The 23,241-nt window shown below is 50.1% G+C and overlaps 3 protein-coding genes across 8 annotated transcripts; 2 read left to right on the plus strand and 1 right to left on the minus strand.

Moving 5' to 3' along the window:
* Positions 1-328: 328 nt before the first annotated feature.
* Positions 329-8,174, plus strand: Ca14 (carbonic anhydrase 14). 2 transcript variants are annotated; one of them, XM_021650534.2, is made up of 13 exons: positions 329-552; positions 646-727; positions 1,231-1,258; positions 3,395-3,415; positions 4,286-4,465; positions 5,082-5,224; positions 5,581-5,676; positions 5,817-5,883; positions 6,032-6,189; positions 6,271-6,391; positions 6,616-6,636; positions 6,735-6,819; positions 7,716-8,174. In XM_021650534.2, exons 1-13 carry the CDS (start codon positions 344-346, stop codon positions 7,780-7,782), a joined length of 1,278 nt encoding a protein of 425 aa, XP_021506209.2. In that variant the 5' UTR covers positions 329-343; the 3' UTR covers positions 7,783-8,174. The 2 variants fall into 2 exon arrangements, with proteins under 2 accessions (XP_021506209.2, XP_060249058.1); XM_060393075.1 differs by lacking the exons at positions 329-552; positions 646-727; positions 1,231-1,258 and adding an exon at positions 1,347-1,682.
* Positions 8,175-8,478: 304 nt separating this feature from the next.
* Aph1a (aph-1 homolog A, gamma-secretase subunit) lies at positions 8,479-12,039 on the minus strand. The gene is made up of 7 exons (XM_021650533.2): positions 11,678-12,039; positions 10,967-11,137; positions 10,730-10,803; positions 10,379-10,501; positions 10,098-10,225; positions 9,612-9,735; positions 8,479-9,279 (listed from the first exon to the last, which is right to left on the minus strand). The coding sequence occupies exons 1-7, from the start codon at positions 11,788-11,790 to the stop codon at positions 9,215-9,217; spliced, it is 798 nt and encodes a 265-aa protein (XP_021506208.1). The 5' UTR covers positions 11,791-12,039; the 3' UTR covers positions 8,479-9,214.
* A 2,673-nt stretch (positions 12,040-14,712) lies between these two features.
* Positions 14,713-23,029, plus strand: C10H1orf54 (chromosome 10 C1orf54 homolog). Of its 5 annotated transcripts, XM_060393078.1 has the most exons (8): positions 14,713-14,834; positions 15,034-15,087; positions 15,425-15,490; positions 17,229-17,312; positions 18,104-18,162; positions 18,726-18,863; positions 22,170-22,271; positions 22,952-23,029. In XM_060393078.1, the coding sequence occupies exons 3-7, from the start codon at positions 15,445-15,447 to the stop codon at positions 22,266-22,268; spliced, it is 426 nt and encodes a 141-aa protein (XP_060249061.1). In that variant the 5' UTR covers positions 14,713-14,834; positions 15,034-15,087; positions 15,425-15,444; the 3' UTR covers positions 22,269-22,271; positions 22,952-23,029. The 5 variants fall into 5 exon arrangements, with proteins under 5 accessions (XP_060249061.1, XP_060249062.1, XP_060249063.1 ...); XM_060393079.1 differs by lacking the exon at positions 14,713-14,834 and having other exon boundaries at positions 14,963-15,087; positions 18,726-18,839; XM_060393080.1 differs by lacking the exon at positions 14,713-14,834 and having other exon boundaries at positions 14,963-15,087; positions 18,726-18,839; positions 22,173-22,271.
* Positions 23,030-23,241: the final 212 nt, after the last annotated feature.

Below are 23,241 nucleotides of genomic sequence, written 5' to 3' on the forward strand. Positions count from 1 at the left end.
CCGGTGGGGGAGCGCACAGCGGCTCACATTCCGGAGACGCCACGCAGCCGGCCCGCTCCACCGTGGCATTGGACCCGTCCCATTGGACCCGCCCGGACCCTTTGTTGGGTGGGCGGGAAGCCCCTGGACCCCTCACCCACCTGATCACATGGCCTCGCCCTGGCCCCTCCCCTCTCTTTCTCTGGTCCGCCTTTTTCTCATGGTGACACTAATTGTTTCCACAGTCACCCATGGCTCCTCCTGCCCCGGCCCCTCTGCTAGGGGTCAGTGTCCTCCTCGGTGACAAAAGGCGCCCTAGATCTGGGCTCCCCGGGGAGGGAGGCGGCTGGGTCTGGAAGTCAGAATGCTGTCTCTCCCTGGCGCGGTGGCAACCCCTCCCCCGCTGTGCACACAAATGGGCTTTATACGGCAAACAAAACCGCACCCCCACCCAGGCTCCACGGGCACGTGGACCCAAGCCTCACCAAGGGACGGGGGTGGCGACAGGCACCAGAGAAAGACGGCGCGGAAGACAAACTCTCGCCCCACTTCTGGCCCTCCACAGTCCAGATTGTAAACTTTTGCCTTCCCGCTCCTCACCAGCGCCCCGAGCTCCCAACTTCTGGGCTCCCATCTCCCGAGTCTGAATTCTTTCTGGTCCCACAGGTTCCCCGCCAGCTGTCCCACACCACCCAGGGATGTGCTCCGCAGGCAGGAGAATGGGAACACGGTGTCCTGGGAGGGAGAGGTGCGAAAACCCCCTTCCCCGCCCGGGCGTTCCAGGGGACACCCATCCGAGCGGCTGAGTAAAGGCAAAGCTCGCTCCAGCTGCGCTCCGGAGCCGAGGCCAGGGCTCCGCGGGGCCATCCTGCATGCCTAATCCGCTATTTAAGGAGCTGCTCGCCTGCAGCCCAGGCACCACCCCCTCCTCACGTACACCGGTTCCGAGCCACCTTAAAAGCGGGAGGCAACTGTGAAGTTGCTGACCAGCAAGTGGTGTAGGGAGAACGGAGGGACAGACAGAAGGGCAGAGCGAGGGAGAGAGTGGAAGAAATTTATCCTGGCATCCAGAAGTTCCTGCCAACCTGTGGGAAATCAAAGCCCTGGAAACCTGGAGAGGGACAAGAAGAAAAGAGATAGAACGCCAGAAACTCCTCTCTCCCACCTACCCCTCTCTTCCAGCCCCCAAATTCCTGGCCCCCCTGTGCCCCATTTGTGGATAATATGTTGTTCTTCGCTCTCCTGTTAAAGGTGACTTGGATCCTGGCTGCAGATGGGGGTAGGTACGACTGTGTCTGTGCTAATGTCCACACACATGTGTACTGAGGTGGGGGAGGAGAGGCTTGTTAAGGGGAAGCCTAGGGGCTGGGAAAAGGCACCGGTGGGAGAAAGAGTGGAGGGGATTCCTGCCCATTCTTTTCCTTTTCCTCTCTAGCCCAGAATCACTGCTGTTGCTGTGGCAGGGCAGAACCAGCTGGAGGCCAGTGTGTGAATACTCTCAGGCGTAGGAAACTTGGCCGGCCACAGTGCTCTGGGCCGATCTTTCCCCACTGCCCTAGTCCCGGCTAGCCCTCCTTGGCCTTCTTTGTTTATGTGCTGGCTGGTTAGGGAGAGCAGGGGTGGGACGGGGCACGTGCTCCCAGACCGCCCAACTCACACCCTGATTCCCAGCGGATCCGAGGAAAACCTCACTACCCGCCAAGGTGCCCTCTCCATTGCACGGGGACACTGACCAACTGCTCGTCTCCCTGAAAGTAACACAACCATAGATGTTTGCCCAGCTCTTTACGGTGTACAGAGGACTTTCAGGCGTAGGAAGGAGGGAGGGAGGGAGATATTTGGGAAATTAAGCCTCTGTGTTCCTGAGATTCCGGGATACCTTAAGGATTCCCACGCCTCTTTTTGTTGTTTTTGTTTTTAATTTTTATTTACTTTTATTTATTTGTTGTTGTTGAGACAAAGTTTCATGTGGCCAGACTTGTCTCAGGCTCGTTGTGTAGCTGAGGCTAGACCCTTTCGCCTCTACCTCCCGTGTGCACCACCATGTCTGGCCTCTGCACAGAGTCTGTGCTTCCCTTGCCTCCTTCAGCACACCGGGGGTGAGGGGTTAAGGTTTGTTGGCAGATTGGGGGGCGGAGGGGGGTGTAACTAGAAATCCAGGGGAAGATGGAACCAAGGGAACCAATGAAAATGAAGAGTCACAAACCCTTTCTGAAAAGAGACCGTTTGGAAAGAATGAAAAAGTGTTCCAATCGGCTCAGAACGCTTCACAAAGCCAGGGAACTCTTGCCGGGGTATCCCATAGAGATAGTGAATGACTTGGGCTGTTTTGCAAAGTTGCTTGAGCTGAGGAATGGGCCCGCAGGACAGACCACAAGTGGGAGCAGTGAAAGGAATAGAGACAGGCTCTGTGCCACAGGCTGGTAATCCAGCACACGGGAGGCTGAGGCAGGGCCGCCACAAGCTTGAGGCGGGCCAGACCACGTATACCTACAGGGCCAGTGTGGAGCGCAGAGCAACGCCAAGGCTCAAACAACTAAACGAAGAGGAAAAGGAACTTAACATTTCGTTTCCAGTTTCTAGATTTAGATAGTACAAGCCAGGCTACAAGAACACATCCTTTTCTCCTTGAAGCAAGTTAGCCACGGGGGGGGGGGGGGCAGACGGACTAAAACCGCAGACCCCCGGTGATTTGGCCAGAGACAGAACTGCATGACAGCCTGGCATGTGACCTGGCTGGCAGCTCTCCTCTCTACACACAATGCCTCACTTTCATCCCGTCCTTGCCAGCCTGGCCGGCTGTGCCCACCCACCACCCTCAACCTAGACTGGGCCCTACCCTGACCCCTGCCTTTCTTGAGCCATCTGAGAACGCAGGATGGTGGGTGACTTTCCTCCAGAGCTGGGGAGACCAGAGAGGAAGAGTTCAGGTTTTAATCGAAAGTGTGGTGCTTCTGTGCCTGCATCAGGCCAAAGCACTACCAGCCCCTCCTGTCTTCGCTCACGCTGTTTTCATCCTCTCGCTCTCTGTCCTTCCAAGCCCTGTGCCGGCACCCTTACCCCAGCCCAGCCCAATCTTCTAAGTGTTACACTGACTTGGCTTCAGCTGAGAAAAAAGTAAGGGTTGGGCCCTGCACATTTGGATCCAGGTTAATTTTAGTGTCCTGGCTTTATCTCTTCTCGTTGCTCCACCCTCTTCACTCATTAACCGTGAATGCAGCCTGCCTCATTATTTTAAATAGGACCCCCGACCTTTCCACCAAGGTGTCCAGTTTCAGTACTTCTCTTGGAAAGTGCTGGCTGGAGGGAGGAGAGAGGACAGAAAAGGAGGGGGGCGCGGGAGGGAGAGGAGAGCAGAGGCCAGGACACTGCTCCAGGCTGCGCTGGCCATAGCCCAACTCACTCTCCCTTACAGGTCACCACTGGACATATGAAGGTGAGAGCGGAACTCCAGCCGAGTGGCACTCCTTTTACCCTGGGACCCCCTCACCTGCCAAGACAACTTGTCCCGGGGCAGAGGAAGAGCTTTTCTTGAGCCTCACCCACCAGCTCCTCGCTCCCGAACTATATGCACACACAGACACATGCCCTGGGGTTTACACATGTGGCTGATAGACCCTGCTCTGTTCATTAAATCCCACATCTCCTGATTCAGCAGAAATGCCAATGAGTCCTCTGTAAATCCATGTGCAAATGAAGCCGTTGAAGTGCAGAAAACTGGGGAGGGAGAGGCCCGGGGAGCCCCACAGCCATCTGGCTCTCTTTACCCGAAGCAGTCCCGTGCGCCCCCACCCCCGCTCTGAAGCTGGACAGAGCCCGAGGTCAGGAGGAAGCTGGCAGGATACTGTGACTCTAGGGACAGTGCAACTCAATCCCTCTGAACTTCTGATTAATGATCTATCTGGGGCCAAAGCCAGGTCCAGTGTGAGGGTAAGAAGTGAATGATAAAAAGGATATCTGAACTCCAAAACTACTTGATAGCCCCCCCCATAACCCATCTGTTTAGGGTCATCTGTCCCCGTCTGATTCTGTTCTTCGGGTACTTAGGCTATCTAACCCCCCCCCAGCTTTCTTGTTCTCAAACTACAGGTGAGTGAAAGCTGCTGTTCCCCCACTAATAGAGTAGCTGAAAAATCACCCCTGCTTCTGGGGCAGCGAGGAGTGCTGCAGCCTGGAGCGCAGCGGAGACGCCCACCCTTCCCAGCCCTCCCCAGCTGGAAGGGAAGTAATTTCTACTTCCACTATAACGTGGGGGCCAGGGCTGTGGGGCTGAACAGGTTTCCATGGCAACTTACCCCTCCCCCAGGCCCACATGGCCAGGAGCATTGGCCAACCTCTTACCCCGAGTGTGGAGGCAATGCCCAGTCCCCCGTCGATATCCAGACAGACAGTGTGGTGTTTGATCCTGACCTGCCTGCTGTACAGCCCCACGGATATGAGCAGCCTGGTACTGAGCCTTTGGATCTACGCAACAATGGCCATACAGGTAAAAGACCCAGCTCCGAATGACTGCGGGCTCAGTTCAGACCTTAAAGAGCCCCGGGAAGCCAGGCGGTGCTAATCCTAGAGGCAGAAGCAGGTGGGTATCTGAGTTCGGACAGCCTGGTTTCCAGAGTGAGAAAGGCTACAAGGGGCTACACAGAGAATCCCTGTTTCAAAAAACCAAAAGCGGGGGCCAGGAAGGGCAGGAAAAAAGAGACTCCTAAACTGTAAAATGTCAAAGCACTCCATTAATGAATATGAGGCTCAGAGTCAGGCGATGGTGGCACAGGTCTCTAATCCCAGCACTCAGGAGGCAGAGGTAGGTAGATCACTGTGAGTTCGAAGTCAGCCTGGTCTACATAGCAAGTTCTAGGACAGCCAGGGCTACACAGAGAAACCCTGCCTAAACAAACAAAGAGAAAACAAGAATGACGTTCAGGCTCCTGAACTGTCTATGATCAGATGTGTAGGTGAGTGTCATTGCTAGAAAAGCTCCAGCCTCTGAGAGGAGCTCACTGCCTCTGGGAGGGAGAAGGAAGAGACAGCCAAGTGTTCCAAGTGGTGGCAGGCTGGGGTGGAAACTGCCTATTCCTCCAATCCATCCTGCTCTGTCCTCACAGTGCAGCTCTCCCTGCCCCCAAGCCTGCACCTGGGTGGACTGCCCCGAAAGTTTACAGCAGCCCAGCTCCACCTGCACTGGGGTCAGAAAGGATCCCAAGAGGGATCAGAGCACCAGATCGACGGCGAAGCCACGGCTGCAGAGGTATGGGACACCTGATGCAATCCAGTTCAACTCAGAGGAAGGACGGGTCGGGGCCCTTGAGAATCGTATCGGAGGAAGCCGGGCGTGGTAGCGCACACCCGAAGTCCCAGAACTGGGGGAGGCAGAGGCAGGTGGATCTCTGAGTTCCAGGCCAGCCTGGTTTACAAATCAAGTCCAGGACAGCCAGGGCTTCACAGAGAAACGCTGTCTGGAAAAACCAAAACAAAATGGCATTGAAGGAATAAGGCAAAGCTTTGGGGGTAGAGACTTAGATTAGGCAATTGAGGCGCTGACAGAACTAAAGTCAAAGCCTTGGAGGGAGTGAAGAAGCATCAGTTCCTTTCTCTCTTCCTCAGCTCCATGTGGTCCATTATGACTCGGAGTCCTATGGCAGCTTGGCTGAGGCTGCTCAGGAGCCTCAGGGCCTGGCTGTCCTGGGCATCCTGATTGAGGTCAGTGACCCCTAGCCCTTCCCAGGTCTCTCTCCGCCCCGTTGAGTACCCCTCAGGCCTGTTGTGCTACTGGCGTCTCTAAAGCTTGTCCATGCAGTCTTATTCCAAACACATGCTTCCGCCATGCCACCCCTCTACAGGTGGGCGAGAGTGAGAATCCAGCTTATGACCACATTCTGAGTCACCTGCATGAAATAAGATATAAAGGTGAGCCCTAAACGCCTGCAAGAATTCAGCTGCACAGAAAATTTCAGAACCTGAGCTGGGAGGCTTCGGGAGGAGGTAGCAAGCTGGCAGGAGGTTGTCCTTGGAGGGACCTGTCCGGGAAGGCTGAGTCTCCGTCCATTCTCCCCAGATCAGAAGACCTCAGTGGCCCCCTTCAATGTGAGAGAGCTGCTCCCTGGGCAGCTGGAGCAGTTCTTCCGCTACAACGGCTCGCTCACGACTCCCCCCTGCTACCAGAGTGTACTCTGGACAGTCTTCAGCAGAAGGGCCCAGATTTCAGCGGGGCAGGTGAGTAGAGACGTTCAGACAGGCTTTCACTTTAGACCCTGGCCCGTGCCCGGGACTGACTTCTCCACTTGCGCTCCTCAGTTGGAGAAGCTCCAGGGGACATTGCTCTCTACAGAAGAGGAGCCATCTGAGGCTCTTGCACAGAACTACAGAGTCCCCCAGCCTCTCAACCAGAGGACCATCTTTGTTTCCTTCATTCAAGGTGACTTGTAGGGCTCAGAAGATATAGAAAACTGAGGAACCCAAAGGCACGGACTAGGGAGGCCCTGGGAAAGAGAAGGCCGAGGGGAAAGGGCTCCGGTTTACCCTTGGACTGGGAACCACCCATAGCCATGGATGCCCAGGCCCTTTGCCAGGTGTGGAAGCAGAGCCCCCAAATGGGAGGATTTTCTGAACTACTCTAACCCGAGTTTTCTTCCTGTGCAGTGGGATCACTGTCCACCACAGGTAAGACAGCCTTATGTGGCAGTGGGAGGGGCTGTGGACCCCAGCAAGGATGGAGGCTCGGGACCTGTAGACTGGGCTGACATCTTTGTCTCCCCCAGGAGAGATGCTGGGTCTTGGTGTGGGAATCTTGGCTGGATGTCTCTGCCTTCTGCTGGCTGCTTATTTCATTGCTCGAAAAATTAGGTAAGACTTTCTATTCCTGCAGTAGTCTGTTTTCTATTAAAAAGTATTCTCAGAGGTTGGGCAGTTGGTGGTGCACGCCTTTAATCCTATAATCCTAGCACTCAGGAGGCAGAGGCAGGGGGATCTCTTGAGTTCGAGGCCAGTCTGGTCTACAGAGTGAATTCCAGGACAGCCAGGGCTACACAAAGAAACCCTGCCTAAAAAAATAAAAAAATAAAAAAAAGGCATTCTCAGCCAGGCATGGTGGTGCACCCAACTTTAGTCCCAACACTTGGGAGGCAGAAACTGGATCTCGATGTGTTCAAGGCCAGCCTGGTCTACACAGTGAGACAATAACCCGCCCCTCCCCTGCAGCTCAAGTGAGGGAGTGCTTGCCTAGCATGCACAAAGCTCTGGGTTTCACATTAAACCTGGCATGCTGGTGCACACTTGTGATCCCAGTACTCAGGAAGTGGTGGAAAGAGAAAACCTAAGGTCATGATCAGGTACTTACTGAGTTATAAAGTATGGGGGCTGGAGAGATGGCTCACCAGTTAAGAGCACTGTCTGTCCTTCCAGAGGTCCTGAGTTCAATTCCCAGCACCTACAACCATCTATACCCTCTCATGCCCTCTTCTGGCAGGCAGGTGTACATGCAGATAGGAGACCATATACATGAATTAAATTAAAAAAAAATTTTTTTAAAGTATTTCCTATTCTTTCTGCCTGCCCACCAGAAGAGCACACCAGATCTCATTATAGATAGATGGTTGAGTCACCATGCTGGGAACTGAACTCAGGACCTCTGGAGAGTAGGCAGTGCTCCTAACCTCTGAGCCATCTCTCCAGCCCTGCTATTACTTCTAATTTCACTTAGCACACTAGTCATTCCCATGAACCACTGCTCCCCCTTCCAGGAAGAAGAGGCTGGGAAACAGGAAAAGTGTGGTCTTCACCTCAGCACGGGCTACCACGGAGGCATAAACTCTGTCTCAAGATGCTCAAGATGCCTTCCCTTCGTACCTGTCAGGGAGCCCCTGTTAAGGGGGTGCAGGGACTGGACCACCAGTAGTGGGCAGACACCCGTCTTTGTAGATGCTGCCTCCCCCCACACACACACACATCACGGAAGCGAGACCCCCATTCTTCAGGGAAGAGCGGAGCCTTTGGCCTTTCCAAGCTGCAGAGCAGGAGACCCTGTCGTAGCATTTGCTTAGAAAGATGCTCAGGATATGCTGACATTCCTCATTCGGCACATCACACTCCCTCCCCTACACACACTTGGTAATTTTCTTCCTCTAGGAAAGAGGGCTGCTGCTGAGATTTTCATTATTTTTTGCTCAATATATGTTTGAAATTAAAGTTTTTGACCTTAATCCTGGTCTGTCTTTTGTGGCTTTCAAGGGTGGCATGGCTTTCCCCTGTCCTTTGGGTGGCAGAGACAGGCACAGAGGAAAAAGAAAACGGGATTAAATCCTTGTATCCTACTCCTGGACAAGGGGGTCCTACTTCTGGGAAAAGCTAACTCAGCTTCATAAGCCACACCACCGACCGATGCTTCTGTCACCACACCAAAGCTCCCAATAGTGAACACCGGTTGCCAGGCGAGGTAACATGGACCAGCGCCACAAGGAGCTGGAAATCTCAATCCATTAGCCCCTCTCTGAAGAGCCAAGTTCCCCCACAATTATAAAGTCCTTTTTATTAGTCAAAAATCACAATCACCTTGATTAAAAGGATGGGATATCTCACCCTTAGCAGAAAAATGATACAGTGATAGAAAACATCCCCAACCCTCCCACATCCCAATTAAAAACTAGAAAAACGTCTGCCCTCTTGGCCTGCGATGCCATGGTAGTCTTGACTGCTCCAGGGGCACTGCCATGGAGAGGGCCAACCCCCACAGCACCCTCCATTTCACCTTGGGGAAAGGAGGGATGCTGACAGTCATGGACGTTAAAACAGGAGTTCCAGTGGTACCAGGTCCCAAACATGCACTTCCTTCCTTTTCCCCCGGGCCTGGGACCAAGGGGAAAACGGGATAGAAATGAACCATGATCAGCAGTTTCAGGAGCAAAAATACAGCCCAAGGAGGTTGGGAGGCTCCCAACATACTTCCTCCCTCCCCTCACTTAAAAAAAAAAAAAAAAAAAAAAGGCATTCTTGGGGTCTTTTATCATACCAAAAATGGTTCCTTTCAGACCTGAGAAAAAGACCAAGATGTCCAGTCTGGGCAGGAGATACTGGAAAACGGAACTCCTCTACCCTTGAGCCTCCCGTAATTTCATCTCCAGGGCCACAGCTAAACTAGGTCCCTTTTCTTGGCAACCTGCACTGTCCAGAACTGGAGATGGAGAAATACAGGACGAGGAGATCGGGAGGGCACCCCAGGCCCAGGGGTCCCCCCCATGTTCCCTCAGTCCTCGGGTGGGATGCGCAGGGCAGAATACACCATCACCCGACTGTCCTCCTGCCGTCGGCCTGCAGAGGGGAAGCGGGGTGAGTCATGGGCAGGGTGAGACTAGAGCACTGACACATGGGGAGACCTGGACAACAAAGGGGTCCCCGGTGGTGGGGAGAGATGCAGGTTCAAACCCACCAGTCCCTGACGGGCTGCACCCAGGCTGCTCCTGAGAAAGCTTAGAGACTACTGGTCACAAATGGACAGCGGCAAACCCGGAAGGAGGCGGGACACAGCAGCGAGGAGACGGAGGATGTGGGCAATGGACCCGGGCTGGGGCTGGGCTCAGTCATGGGCAGTGGACAGGCAGATGGGAGCTGTCGGGCGAGCAGTCCAGGTAGTCAGTCCTTACACGAAAGGCTGCGCTGGATACTTCGGAGGGAACCTCCGGCTGTGGTGAACGCCCAGAGCCCCATGGAGACGGTGACTGCATAGATGGGCAGCAGGCTGGCCTCATACCAGGGGTTCAGGAATGTCTGAAAATGTGGGCAGAGAAAGAGGTTAGATTCTCCCCCACCTAACCCCAACCTCCCCAGACATCCTATTCAGACTTCTAGGTTTCTCTTCAAAGCACCAACATCTTAGAGCTAAGGGACTTTTGATTTCAGGTTCTCTCAAAGGTTTTAGCTCCTATTCATCGGCTCTTCTGCGTTAGTCTGACTAAGGAATTAAAGCTTCCTCCCCAGAGCAGGTGACCTAACTGCAGTTATAGAACTCTAGAGACTCGCTTTTCTGCCCCCATCCAAGGTAAGTTAAGAATATGAAATGAGAACACATACCCCATCCCACTCACCACTAATTGCTTTCTCCCTGCCTCAGGCCCCTCTGTCCAACTCACCAGCCCTGATGTCAGAAGGTGACTTCCAACTACCAGGCCCAAAGCCCAGTACCGTCTCCTCTCACAGGCATCAAAGAACACAACTCCCCAAAAGGTATGGAGCAGGATAATGGCTGCTGTCAGAAAGGCTGCAGGGAGGAAGATGGGGAGGAGGTTCATCCCTGATCTGTTCCTAGCCACCTGATATGGTGAGCCAGGGCAGTCTCCCAGGGAAGGTGAGTAAGTCAGACCAGGGCCAGGGAAGGACAGGACATAAAGGCAAGGTTGAAAGTGAGCCTTACCTGAAGTCAGGAAGTAATAGGGTGAGTCTCCATGGATCCCAACAACACCTGGCCCAAGTGCATCAGCCAAAATATTGATAACAGAGAAGACACCACTGATGATACCGAAGGACAGACCAGAAACTGGGGGGAGGGGAGGCTCTCATCAACGTTCACCATCACCACAGCCTCTCTACCAGTACCTACTCCCCATGCCTGGCGGAAATTCTGCCATACCTACTCTCCCTCCAGACTGCCTCTCCTTGGAAGTCAAGTACGAAGACAAACACTTAGCACATACGGATGTTTAGATTTCCCAGAAAGGGAGCAGGGTGTCCAACTCCCTCCTCTGGTCCCTCTCCCTTGGCTCACCATAGGCCATCTGTCGGATGGAGATGGGTGATCTTCCGTCCTCACTCAGTGATGCTAAGCCCTCATCTGCCTTCCTGGGGTAAAAGAGAAGAAACAGAAGGAAGTCCATGGATGTCCCTTTCTGTCTGATATTCTCCATTTAATGCCCCTTATTCCAAGCACCATCCAAAGGCTGGCCCATTTGCCACAATGCACACCACTGTCCCCTCTCCCTTCCAGATCACCCCTTGTCCTTACTTAAGGAGCTTGTAGTAGGCAAAACGGAACACTTCCTGTAGAAGGACAGAAACAGCAGCACCAAAAATCAGGAGGCCATACTGGAGCCGGGCATCTGACCGGTCTGTCACATGGACCAAGATGAACCAGACCACAGAGGCCAAGAGCAGGGAGACCAGCCAGAAAAAGGCTCTGAGAAAACACAACGGCAATGAGAGAGGCAAAGACAGGGGCAGCTGGAAAAATCAAGGAGGTAACCAGCCGAGGCTGCAGTAGGAAAAGTGGAAGTTAGACTTCCGAGGGAGACAGGGACCAGACAGGATAAGCGTCTCCAACAGACTCATCTGCAGGAATCTGCAGGCGGCAGACGGGGTAGAGATCTGGTTAGAGTCCTCAGTGAGATGAGAGTCAAAGCGTGTGGGCACGAACGGGCGGTAAGGTATCCATTCCTGGATCCTAGGCTGGCCGAGGTCAGCACAGCCCCTTCACTAGTCTCGGCCTTAGGCCTGCTCTGACGTTGCCGGGAGGACTACAGGAAGAACCGGTGAAATCCCTGGAAGGCGGAAGCCGATTGAGGGAAATCTGCCTAGACCACCATTTGACCCTGTCCAACCTTTTCCGACTTCTGCCCCCCAACTCAGGCGACTAAGCTCGCCCCAGTTCCTCCTCCACCCCTTTCTGCATCTTTTTTCTTGGTGTTTGGTCCCTTGTCCACCACCGCTCGCCACTCACCCCGCGACCAGGATGATGACCCGAAGCGGGTCTCCAGCCACAGTGATCAGGAAAAGGGCGAAGGCCGGGCCGAAGGCGACGAAGGTGCACCCGAAAAACACAGCCGCCCCCATGACTGGGCAGCGGGGGGAGGGAGGGAGCCCCGGCCGAGAGAGGCGAAGGGGAGCAGCGCGCCGGGGGGGAGTCCGCGTGGGGCGGCGACGCAACCCCACGAGGGGCGCGGTGCAATGTCACCCCCGAACCCCGGGGAAGGGGAAGGGGGGCACCGAAACCCCGGACGAAGGTCCGCCCGACCTCGTCTACGGAAGCCGAAGAGGGAACAACCCCCGGTCGCTGCCCCATGGCCACCTCCCATCTAATCCCCACCCCCGGAAGACCAATGAATACTTGGTGGGGCGGAACTGCAGAGGCGGGGTCGTGGCGGCGCGGCCTTCTGGGAGTTGTAGTCTTCCATCCTTGGAGACTACACGGGTGCTGGGAGTGGCTTCTGGGGAGGCCGGGACTGGGCCCAATCAGGAAAAAGGATTTCTGGTCCGTTTGAGCTTTGGCGACGGTTTTCTTTCTTAACACTACAGAGAAGAGTGATAACCACCCTGTGTATTTCTAGAAGAGCTTTGGCGGGGAAAGATCCTGTTTGATCTAGAGATTAAAAAAAAGAGCACAGGATAAGGGTTGATAAGGATAAGGAAGATAGGGACAGACATTGTTCTTACTTGAATTAGAGGAAACGGCCCAGAGAAGTACCTAAGGGATCAAAGTTGGAGCTCTTGGAGCAGCCTGTCTCCCATGAAGCCTTCACCTGTATTGTGCAATGACAGAACGAGAGGAGCAAGAGGAGCTGAGGGAGAAAGGTTTATCAAAAACGTTTTGAAGGAATCCAGGACTCAAAAAGCAACTAGAGCAATGAATGGGGCTGAGGGGAAATGACAGCCCCCACACCAAGTCGCTTAGTTCCTTTGATGTCATACTTCCTCTATTTATAGTCTGGAAAATAAACTTGAGTGCTGTCTTTTCCTCAAGCTGTGGAGAGGGATTTCGTATTAGAACGAATCGTCATTTTTATGAAGACAGGTTGGTCCTTAGGGGGCTACCCAAGGAACCCTATGATGGAATCCGACCTAGACAATTGGTTCTGAGAGTATAATCAAAGCAACAACAAACCACGGAAAAAAATGTGAAGATCGCCAGGCTTCCTGGAAGTGATTTATAGTTTATAAATGTGTGCCAGTCATATGGCTGGTTTACTTTGTTGTTTTGTTTTGAGACAGGTTTTCTTTGTATAACCTTGGCTATTGTGGACTCTCTTTGTAGACCAGGCTGACCTCCAACTCGCAGAGATTCACCTGCCTCAGCCTCCTGAGTGCTGGGATTAAGTGTGTGCCACCACGCCTGGACTGCTTTACACCCCCCACCCCCCAGTAAATTCTGGGAGGAGAAAATGGAGAAACAGGTTTTTGCCAAAAGTCACCAGGTAATGTTTTCCCAAAGTTAGAAGGATGGGAGCATCCTGGCCAGCGTATTAGGTTCTATATGTGTCCTGCTTCTGAGCTCACCAGGCTGATTGTATAAGCTAACTCTCCTTTCTCTGTGAGCTGCTACGTCTTGACTGCAGAGAGCAACCTGTCTTGTAGGTAGAGGTTCCGCAGACGCTTGTACTGTGTTAATAAAAACTGAGCGAGTTTTTTTATTAAGTATGTGGGGGGGGTTAATTTTGTTTTAATATTTATTTTGCATGTGAGTGCAAATAACAACTTTATGCCAAAACATGAGGAGAATGGTCATTTATTTAGGAATGTTTTGTAGTCCTATGTCATCTGACTTCTTTTAATCTATATTTTTGTTGCTGTTTTGAGGTGTGTGTGTGTGTGTGTGTGTGTGTGTGTGTGTGTGTGTTTATTTGGTTGGTTGGTTTGGTTTTTTTGAGACAGGGTCTTTCTATGTAGCCCTGGCTGTCCTGAAACTAACTACATAGAGCAAACTGGCCTCGAACTCTCAAACGTCCACCTGCCTCTGCATGGCAAATGCTGGAATTAAAGGGCTATGATGGTGTTTTGTTTTTTAGCTACCTTGTCTGTGAGGTCTCAGTTGACTAGCAGATTAGCCTTAGCTCAGTATGCCCAATAAATGTGCTAGCGCTCCTGAATTGAACTGAATGAAAACAGGAAATACGGAAGCAGATAGAATTTTAGGGAAGGTGCCAAGAGAGGGCTAGAGAAATGGCTCAACCCTTAAGAGCACTGGCTGCTTTTCCAGAGGTCAATTCCCAGCACCCACATGGTGGCTCATGACGATCTACAATGGGAACTGATGTCCTCTTCTGTTATACGTGCAGATAGAACACCCATATGTATAAATAAATAAATAAATCCTTTAAAAAAAGGAAGATGCCAAGAGTCTGAACATGGGGGGTGGGGATGGCAACTAGCAGAGGATGATGTATCTGTTTCTTCTATTCTTCCATCCTGTTTCCAAGAATCTGGAGGAAAGGGGTGGTCACAGAGTGGAGAGAAAATAAGTGGCCTTGGCTATTGTGTGCAAGGGGGTGCAGTTAAAAAAAAATGCCAACATGACCACCCCATGGTTTGGTTAAGGTGTTATTAAGAGAGAAAACAGCCAGAAGCATCTGGAAGAGTCAAGAGCAGAGAGAGAAAGAAGCAGGCTGAACATGGCCAGCAGACAAGGCTTGGCCAGGGCCACCTTCAAGAGCGGGGAGAGCAGCAGGGAAGAGAGAATAGAATGAGCATGGTGAGAACAGCAAAAGCCAAGAACGGTGAGAATAGCCGGGTTACAAGAAGGATGAGCAGCTGTGGGAAGGGAATCCCGTGAGCCGGAGGCAGCCAAGTCGGAGGTGAGAAAGGCCGGGATGCTATCGTGGACTCTGAAACGTGTAACAGGCACTTGTGATACTGTGGGAGCCTGCATGCCAGCGTGAGCTTTGCTATGCTGACAGGTACCACAGGTAGCCGTGTCCCTTCTACAGAGCTAAGGAAAATGACTTCATTTGGTAGAGGGGAACCCTGTTCATAAGTTCCTGAGGAATGCTGGTGTTTATCTAACTCCCAGAAATACTTCTACAGTCCAGGTTGAGCTCATTTCTGGATAAATGGACTGCCTTTTGAAGGTTTGGGAATCGGAGTTTCCTTTGGACCTGACAGTGGTGAGATTTTTGTTTTGTTTTGTTTTGTTTTCTTCTGAGGGTGGTCAGAGTTTTATCAGCAGCAATGCAGAAGGAAATTTGGGCGTTGAACAATGGTTCATAAACATTACTCCCATCCCCCAGACAAGACAGGCAGAGAAGAGGCACTATTTAATTACAGTCTAAAAGAAGTCCTCGCCCCTTCCTCTCATTCCAACAGTGATAAAACAGATCGTGTTTCCCGCAGAGGAAAGAGCAATTCTGCTCGGCAATGGTGAGTTACGGATTGCAAGAGGGAAGGTGAACTTCTGGGAGGATTGAGAGGGAGGAAGGAAAGGAGGGGAGAGAGTCAACTTTGGTCCCAGCAGTGGGAGTCCTGAGGGGAATCGGTGTAGGGTGAGGAGCTCCCCGGGAATAAAAGTTTGCATTCATTCAACAAGTTTTCAGTTCAGTCCAACCGCTGTGTAGTAGAAGGTCTACTGGGTGAGAGGGCGGAGAGTTCTGTCCCCCTGGGAGAAGACTCATCGAGGCTCCCTCCCACCTTCACAGCAGCGGGAAGGCGGGGTGAGTGTGGTGGGAAACAGTGCAATTTCCTCTTTCTACTGTCACAGCCATAGTGCAAAAATCCAGAATGGATGTCCTCCTTATAGCCCTCCTTGTCGTGCCGCTTATCCTGGGTGAGTCCACTTCTCAGCCTGAGCTTTTGTGCCTGGTCTTTTGTTCTAAACGGGATGAGAGGAAAAGATGTAAAGAGGATGTGAGTGGGCATTTCAGCAGGGAAGGGTTGTGCTTTCTCAGCTGCTGGAGTCCAGGGTTGGGGGCAGAGCAGAGCTCTGGAAGGTGGAGCCAGGAAACCAAAGGCAAAGCAAAGCAAGTCTTGTCAGAGAGGAGGCTGAAGGAGGATGGAGCCCTGAAGAGAGTGCCTTCAGCAATCCTGAACTAGTAGCTCTGTTTCTGTCACCACACAGCTGAACAGGAGGGTGAGGAGCAGTAAAGGAAGGAGGTGGGTTCTCAAAAGTCCAGGGACTGAGAGAGCACAAAGTGCCTCCTTCCCACAAAGAAGAAGGGAAAAAACAAAAAACAAAACAAACAAACAAACAAAAAAAACCCTTCTATTAGCAAAGACTTAAGTGTGAGAGCCAAGTCTGATGGCATATGCCCAGCTCTTGGGACATAGAGGGGAAAGGGAGCATCAGAAACTCAAGGTTATCCTTGACTACACAGTGAGTTCCTGACTAGCCTCAGAGAATTAATAATAACAGTAACCCCTCATCCAGGCGTGGTGGCCCATAACTTTAGCCCCAGCACGCTGGAGCAGGCAGGCAGATTTGAGTTTGGCAGCCAGCCCGGTTAGGTTCACAAAGTGAGCTCCAGGACAGCCAGGGATACACAGAGAACCCCTGCCTCAAATAATAATAATGATTCGTAATATTAATAATAACCCTGAACCAAAAAATAAAACCGAGCTTGGCATGGTGGCTCACTCCTTTAATCCCAGCACTCTAGAGGCAGAAACAGGAAGAGCTCTGTGAGTTCTAAGCTAGTCTGGTTTCAAAATGAGTTCGAGGCTGGTTAGGAATACATAGCAAACTATGTCTTTAAAAAAATGGTGGTGGGGGGCATGACATAAATATAGATTGGCTTAGGATAGTAGAAAACTGGACGGGTCCCAAGGGCAGCTTGGCTCCTTCCCTTCTTTGTTCTCTAGCCTGCCAGGTGTCTCTCATTGTTTCCCGCCCCTTTAAATCCTGTGTCCTTAGTCTGGGGTTGCAGCAATGTGTTTAGCAGAAGGCCTAGAATTCTGGATTCAATCACCAAAGTCACACATTTTTAGCTCTGGAAGAAAAGAAAAGCTATGATGGGCATTTGGTCCAGCTGACTCAATTTTAAGGATGGTGATAGAAGGCTGGCCTTGGTGGCGCACGCCTTTATTCCCAGCATTTGGGAGGCAGAAGCAGGCAGATCTCTGTGAGTGCCTGCTGTACACAGTGAGACAGCCAGGGCTCTATGGAGAGACCCTTTCTCATAAAGGGTTTGGGGGGGGCATATGAAATGGACTGTTCAAAGTTCTGCTTAGTTAACAGTGAAGCCAAGCCGGAAGTAAATCCAAATCTAAAATCTTGAGAGTTTGTTTTGTTTTTTGTGAGAGATGCTGGTAAGATTTCTCCCAAGTATAAAAAATTGGGAAGATATGGAACCTATCTTCCTGGGAGTTCTGTGCCGAAAGCACAATTCTGATCTCACTGCAGCTAGGAGCCAGGAGACTGGGCTGGCTGAGGTACAGCAGCAGGGAAACCTCTGGAGAGGAGGCAGAAGGACAGACGGCTGGGAGGTCTGGAGATCTGAGATCAACGCCATGTGTGCTGTTGCTAAGGAGCTCCAGATGCTTTTGACCTATAGCTCTTGTCCCTGCAGGACAGGAATACGAGGATGAAGAAGAGCTGGAAGAGGGTGATTACTATCAAGTGATATATTATTACACAGTGACCCCTAACTATGGTGCGTATGTGAAGGGCTCCAACTTTTAGTGGGGTAGAATAGATTTAGGAATGACTTAGTTCCAAGATTGTCCTTCACTTTGCAACACAATAGCAGAATTAGTCAAAATTTTGGCCGTGACCAAAAGCTATTAAGACTCTTGGTATTATTTCTCAAGCTCATGATTTTTGAAAATAACAAAGTAAGGATTTTATGTATATGAATATTTTGTCTGCATGTATGTCTGTGCATCATGTGTGTGCCCGGTGCTTACAGAGGTCAGAAGAGGGCACTGGATCCCCTGGGAATTGCAGGTGGTGGTGAGTACTAGGATCTGAACCCAGGTCTTCTGGAAGAACAGCCAGTACTCTTAACCATGGAGCCAGCCATCTTTCCAGCCCCTTAAGCCCATTAGGTTTTCAATCTTTGGAATATGGTTGGGACAATTTGAAAGTGTTCCGATTTGTAAATTATTTTATATGAATTGTGCATAATGTGGAGGAGGGTGTGTTTGTACATGAGCAAAGGAGCCATGGAGACCAGAGATGAATGACGCCACTGGGGCTGCAGTTATGAGGGGCTGAGGGCGACTCGGCGTGGATTCTGGGAACCGAACTGAGGTCCTCTGAAAGAGCAGTCTATGTTCTTCGCTGCTCAGCCAGCTCTCTGGCTGTAGTGACGAACGTTTTGACACTAGAGCTAACTAGAAGTCGGTTACAGTAACACATTTTACAATGTTGGGTAGGTGAAGTATTCTGAGCATGAAGTTTCTTCCCCTTTCATTTTTGTTTCTTCCTTTTCCTCTTTCCCAGATGACTATAATGTAAACTTCACTGTTGATTACTCTGTGTTTGAGTCAGAGGACAGGTTGGTAAGTGACTTCTGTATCTAACAGGGTCAGGGCACATGACAGTCAGACAGAAACTGGGAAGAACTGAAATGTGGGGCTGGGTGTGGTGGTCCAGACCTGTAATCCCAACACTTGGGAGGCACAGGCAGGAGGATTGCCATGGGCTGGAGGTCAGTCTGATCTTACATAGTAAGTTACAGTCCAGTCAGGACTATATTATGACTGTCTCAAGAAAAAAAAAAAAAAAAAAAAAAAAAAAACAAGAAAGAAAGGAAAATCTGATAGAAACTAGGATGCGGGTCCCAAACAGACCTGTTAACTAGAGCTGGGAGAAGGAAGCTACGACCTAGTGGGCTAACACACGAAGGAGGGCAGCCAAGGCACGTGTTGAATGGAACACGCACACAGATCATGCCATCGCTGGGCTGGACAACCCGAAAGCTTAAGTGGTAGTCGTATTGGGTTGGGGTGGGGAAGGAAGCTTGCTTGTAGGAAAAGATTAACAAAACAAGACTCTAACTAGAGCATCTGTGGGATGTTGAATGGAAGAAATGATAACTGTTTCCCCAACCTACCGAGGGCAGAACAGGTTGAATAAGGAGGTAACAACAGAAGCAGCAGAAACTACCATTAGTCTTCATACAGAACTTGTGGACCACCAGAATCCTGTAACCACGAAACCAGTGACAACAGAACCAGTGAGTCACATGGACAGTAAGGAGGTGGGTACTAAGCCATCTCTTACCCAGACAGCTCCAGGGCTATTGACCTGGAGTAAAGAGAGGGCAGGTTATGGTGGAGGGGGGACAAATAATGAACACCGCCATTCTGCTTTGGTTTTCTTCTGCTATTAAAACCAGCTGGGTGGTGGCGGTGCACATCTGTAGACCCAGCACTAGGGAGGCAGAGGCAAGCGGATCTTTATGAGTTCGAACTCAGCCCAGGACAGCAAGAACTACACAAAGAAAGCCTGTCTCAAAACACTAAACAGCAACAACAAAAAATTGATAAAACCAATTCAGGGAGGAAAAAATTTATTTCATCTTACAAATACCAGGTCACACTTCATCACTGAGAGAAGTCAGGGCAACGACTTAAGACAGGAACTGAAGCAGAGGTTTAAAGATTTATTTATTTATTTATTTATCTATTTATTTATTTATTTATTGTGCATTAGTGTTTTTCCTGCATGTATGTCTACGTAAGGGTGTCGGATCCCCTGGAACTAGTTATAGACAGCTGTAAGCTGCTATGTGGGTGCCTGGGGACTTGAACCCCAGTCCTCTGGAAGAGCAGTCAGTGCCCTAACTGCTTAGCCATCTCTCCAGCCCCTCAGCTCTCTTTTTTTATACCACTTGACCACAGTGGTCTGGGCCCTTCCATATCAATCATTAATCAAGAAAATTCCTTCAAATTTCCCACAGTCCAATCTGATGGAGATTCCTCAGTTGAGGTGCCATCTTCCCGTGTGTGTGTGTGTGTGTGTGTGTGTGTGTGTGTGTGTGTGTTGAGGACAGAGGACAACTTTAGGGTGTCAGTTTGTCAGGCTCAGGCTCAAATGTATGAACTTTTACATGCTGAACCATTTTGCCAGTCCAGATTTTGTTTTAGATACAACTTGAGACTAAGGAAGCTTTTGCTTGCTTGGTGTCCTGAAGGACAAACAAAATTAGAAAGAATAGTTACTATAAGAGCAAAAGCTGCTCAGGGAAGGGAAGCAGAACAAATAGCTATTTTTAGCAACTAGTGTATGACAGAAGGAAAGTCTACAGAGGAAAACAATATGAATCAGAAAAAATGTACAGGGTTTGGGCTGCACAGGGAATTCAAGAATTAAGTTTTCACCACGTGGGGTTGGGGGACAGGAGGCTTCCTTGTAGGAGAGGATGAGGAGGAGAAAGCCTCTAAATAGGCCATCTATGAGGGTGTTAGATAGGATCGAGACCAGCCTGAGGGACATTGTAAGACTCTCTTTTTGAAAAAATGGCTGGATATGGTGGCATATACTTTTAATCCCAGCACTCTAGAAGCAGAGGCAGGCAGATCTTTGTGAGTTCAAGGCCAGCTTGGACTACCCATCAATTTCCTGGACAGCCAAGGCTACACAGATCTTATCTTAGCAAAATTTTTTGAGCAGTGAGATGGCTCCTCAAATAAAGGCACTTAGCCAGGAGGTGGTGGTGGTACAAATCGAATCTAGGACAGCCAAGGCTACACAGAGAAACCCTGTCTCAAAAAAAAAAAACCAATAAATAAATAAATAAATAAATACGTAAATAAATAAAGGCACTTGCTGACAAGCCTGAAGACCTGACCCAGGCTTGATCCGTGAGAACTACTTAGTAAAAGGATAGAGAGATTTCAAGAGTTGGCCTTTTACCTCCACACATGACATGGCAAGCCCTCCCACCTAAATAAATGTAAAAACATTACACAAGGCTTTCCATTTTTGCATAATAATATTATGTACATTGAGTTAGATATAAATCTACAGAAGTGTGACATTTCAGGCTGGGCTTTGGGCCAATAAGGAATGTGGCAAGTCTTCCAGCAGGGAGAAGACAATGGAATAAAAATTTAGGAAAGTCTTCATCGGAATAGTGGAAAGGTTGGTACTGTCTCAGTACTGTCTCAGGAGCACCTGTTAAAGGGCAGAGCTAGGTGGTCGAATTTGAGAGGAGAAAACTAAGGCTCTGTTATTAAATAAAATAAAATGCCTCTCTTCAATGATAATTCTATAAACAAGGAGAGTTAGAAACTTCCAGACTTTAACCATGTTTGGAGAGGATCGATGAGATGGCTAAAGATATCTGCCAGCAAGATGCTCAGAATTCAATACCCAGGATCCATGTGATGGAACGCATGAGCCCACTTCATGTTTTCCTCTGACCTCTACACATGTGCACTCATACACATACAAACACACAGAGACACACAGACACCCACACGTGTAAAATCTTATGAATGTGTTTGGGAAAATGGATGACCAAAATGGTAGCTATTGGAAGCCAGAGTGGTTTAGGAGGGTTTAACTAAACCAGAGTGGTTTAGCTATAAGTTGGACAGTCCTGTGTGGGTGTTCTGAAGGCAGCTGAAGTGGATCAGTAGTACAGACCTACTCTAAGGGCAAAGTTAGAGTTGTGAAAGTAGAAAGGCCAATGACTGAGTCAGCAGAAGAAGGGAAACCAACCAAGGAAATGTAAGAGGCAGCTGGAGAGCCAAGTTTGAGTTACAGGGACTAGAAGAGAAAAAGCTACCAAGAGCCCAGAGAGGAGGAGGCATGGCTGCTTCCAAAAGAAAGTTAGATTTTATGGAATGAGTTAGTACAGAGTGCAAACTGGGTGTGGTATCCAAGCATCCAAAGGCAGAGACAGTAGAGTCTCAAATTAGAGGCTAGCTTGGATATAAGTAATAGACCTATGTCAAGAATAAGAAAGCGTGTGTAGCGGCACACAAGCCTTTAATTCCAGCACGAGGGAGGCAGAGGCAGGAGTAGCTCTGAATAGTTCCAGGATAGCCAACTGTGTCTTAAAAATAAATAACTAAATGAAGGAAGGAAGGAACGAAGGAAGCAAGCAAGCAAACAAACAAGCAATGTGGCTTTTTATGAAGGGCAAAAGTAGTCTACATGCAGCTGAATGCAAATGGAAGGAGCCATTAGGATTGGCAAGCAGAAGCCAAGCCTGACAGAAAATATACCACATTTTAAAATGTGTATAGAAGGTTTGTATAGACAGTAAGCCCCTCTTAAGTCTCACTTATACCCTCTCAAAGCACCTACCATAGTGACTAGCACAATGTCATGCACACAAAAGGTAAAAAATTAAATGTCATTGAGAACTGTGGCCACCCAAGTAGGAAGAATTCTTACTGTGGAAAGGAGGAGGGTAGGATCTCCTTTGAGACCAGAGGTAAGGACAAAAGGCAATCATGTAAAGAGGTGGCTAACTTTCTGGGTGGGGGTGAGTGGGGATTGCTAGGAAGGGTGACAATGACCTATTGTGTGTGTGTGGGGGGGGGTGTTTTAGCAGAGTACAGAACAGAATGATGCCATGTCCAGTCTGCAGAGTCCTCTGTCCTGTCTTCTGTTATGGACCCTCCTTCAATCGGGGATGCATTTTCTGTAGCAGGTAGGAGGGTAGCCACTGGCTTTGGTGGGGATGCTGTGAAGTCATATGTTTAAGGAAGGGACACATTTAGAAATGTCTAATTATCTGATCTTGACGAAATTTGGAAGATGTTGAAGCGAAGACTTTTGTAATGTCATTTTTAAAATTCCTGTCTGGGAGGACTTCTAAGACCTCCCGGGAGAGAAGCAGGCTGAATGGAGAAGCCTCTTCCAAGCTCCCAACAAGCCTGGAAAAATCAGAGCCAGTTCCATTCTGGCCAGGTTTGAAGTTATGGCAGGTGCCAGAGGTCAAAATGGGTGTGTGCTACAACCCTGCAGAGCCAAGAGGCAAAGTTCAGCAGGAGGAGGAAGGAGGCATGAGGGGCACATCCTTCTCAACAAACAACGTCTCAGAGCATGGAATCTGTGGGTTTGCACAGAGATGGGAACAAGGAGACTTCCTTGGCTTCATGCTCATTTGAGGGATTGTTTTTAATTATGTGTCCTGTAGGGCAGGGGTTTGTTCCCACGAGTACGGGTGCTCGTGAGGCCAGGGCACCAGAGTTCCTGGAATGGGAGTTACAGGGGTCTGTAAACCACCTAGCATGGCTGCTGGGAATTGAACTTAGGTCTTATGTAAAAGCATCATGTCCTCTTACACTGCACCAGCCACCATGAACCTGTTTTGTTCCCCACCCCCAGGTGAGAGAAGGCTGCTCTGATTCTTCGGACTAGAGTTTGGCAAGTTTTGGATGAAGAATAAAAAATTAGTTTTACCTACTTCTTAATGAGTGCCTGTTCTTAAATCAACCCTGAAGTGTACACCAAGACTCAGAGGCATGACGGGCAGATTAGAAGACTTAGGAGCCAGGCGGTGGTGGCGCACGACTTTAATCTGAGGCAGGTGGATCTCAAGTTTGGGGCCAGAGCCAAACAGAGAAACTGTCTGGGAGCGAGGAGTGGAGGGAGGTTGAATTAGATGTCAAATAATT

Source organism: Meriones unguiculatus, chromosome 10 (assembly GCF_030254825.1).
Source record: "Meriones unguiculatus strain TT.TT164.6M chromosome 10, Bangor_MerUng_6.1, whole genome shotgun sequence".
NCBI lineage: Eukaryota > Metazoa > Chordata > Mammalia > Rodentia > Muridae > Meriones > Meriones unguiculatus.

Coding starts and splice junctions, on each gene's coding strand:
- Ca14 (XM_021650534.2), top strand. CDS start 344: ATGCTGTCTCTCCCTGGCGCGGTGGCAACCCCTCCCCCGCTGTGCACA. Junction 5,884..6,031: donor GCATGAAATAAGATATAAAG/GTGAGCCCTAAA, acceptor CATTCTCCCCAG/ATCAGAAGACCTCAGTGGCC. Junction 6,637..6,734: donor GGGATCACTGTCCACCACAG/GTAAGACAGCCT, acceptor TGTCTCCCCCAG/GAGAGATGCTGGGTCTTGGT.
- Aph1a (XM_021650533.2), bottom strand. CDS start 11,790: ATGGGGGCGGCTGTGTTTTTCGGGTGCACCTTCGTCGCCTTCGGCCCG. Junction 10,804..10,966: donor GCCTACTACAAGCTCCTTAA/GTAAGGACAAGG, acceptor CTTTTACCCCAG/GAAGGCAGATGAGGGCTTAG. Junction 10,226..10,378: donor CTATTACTTCCTGACTTCAG/GTAAGGCTCACT, acceptor TCCTCCCTGCAG/CCTTTCTGACAGCAGCCATT.
- C10H1orf54 (XM_060393078.1), top strand. CDS start 15,445: ATGGATGTCCTCCTTATAGCCCTCCTTGTCGTGCCGCTTATCCTGG. Junction 17,313..18,103: donor CACAGTGACCCCTAACTATG/GTGCGTATGTGA, acceptor CCTCTTTCCCAG/ATGACTATAATGTAAACTTC. Junction 18,163..18,725: donor TTGAGTCAGAGGACAGGTTG/GTAAGTGACTTC, acceptor TACCGAGGGCAG/AACAGGTTGAATAAGGAGGT.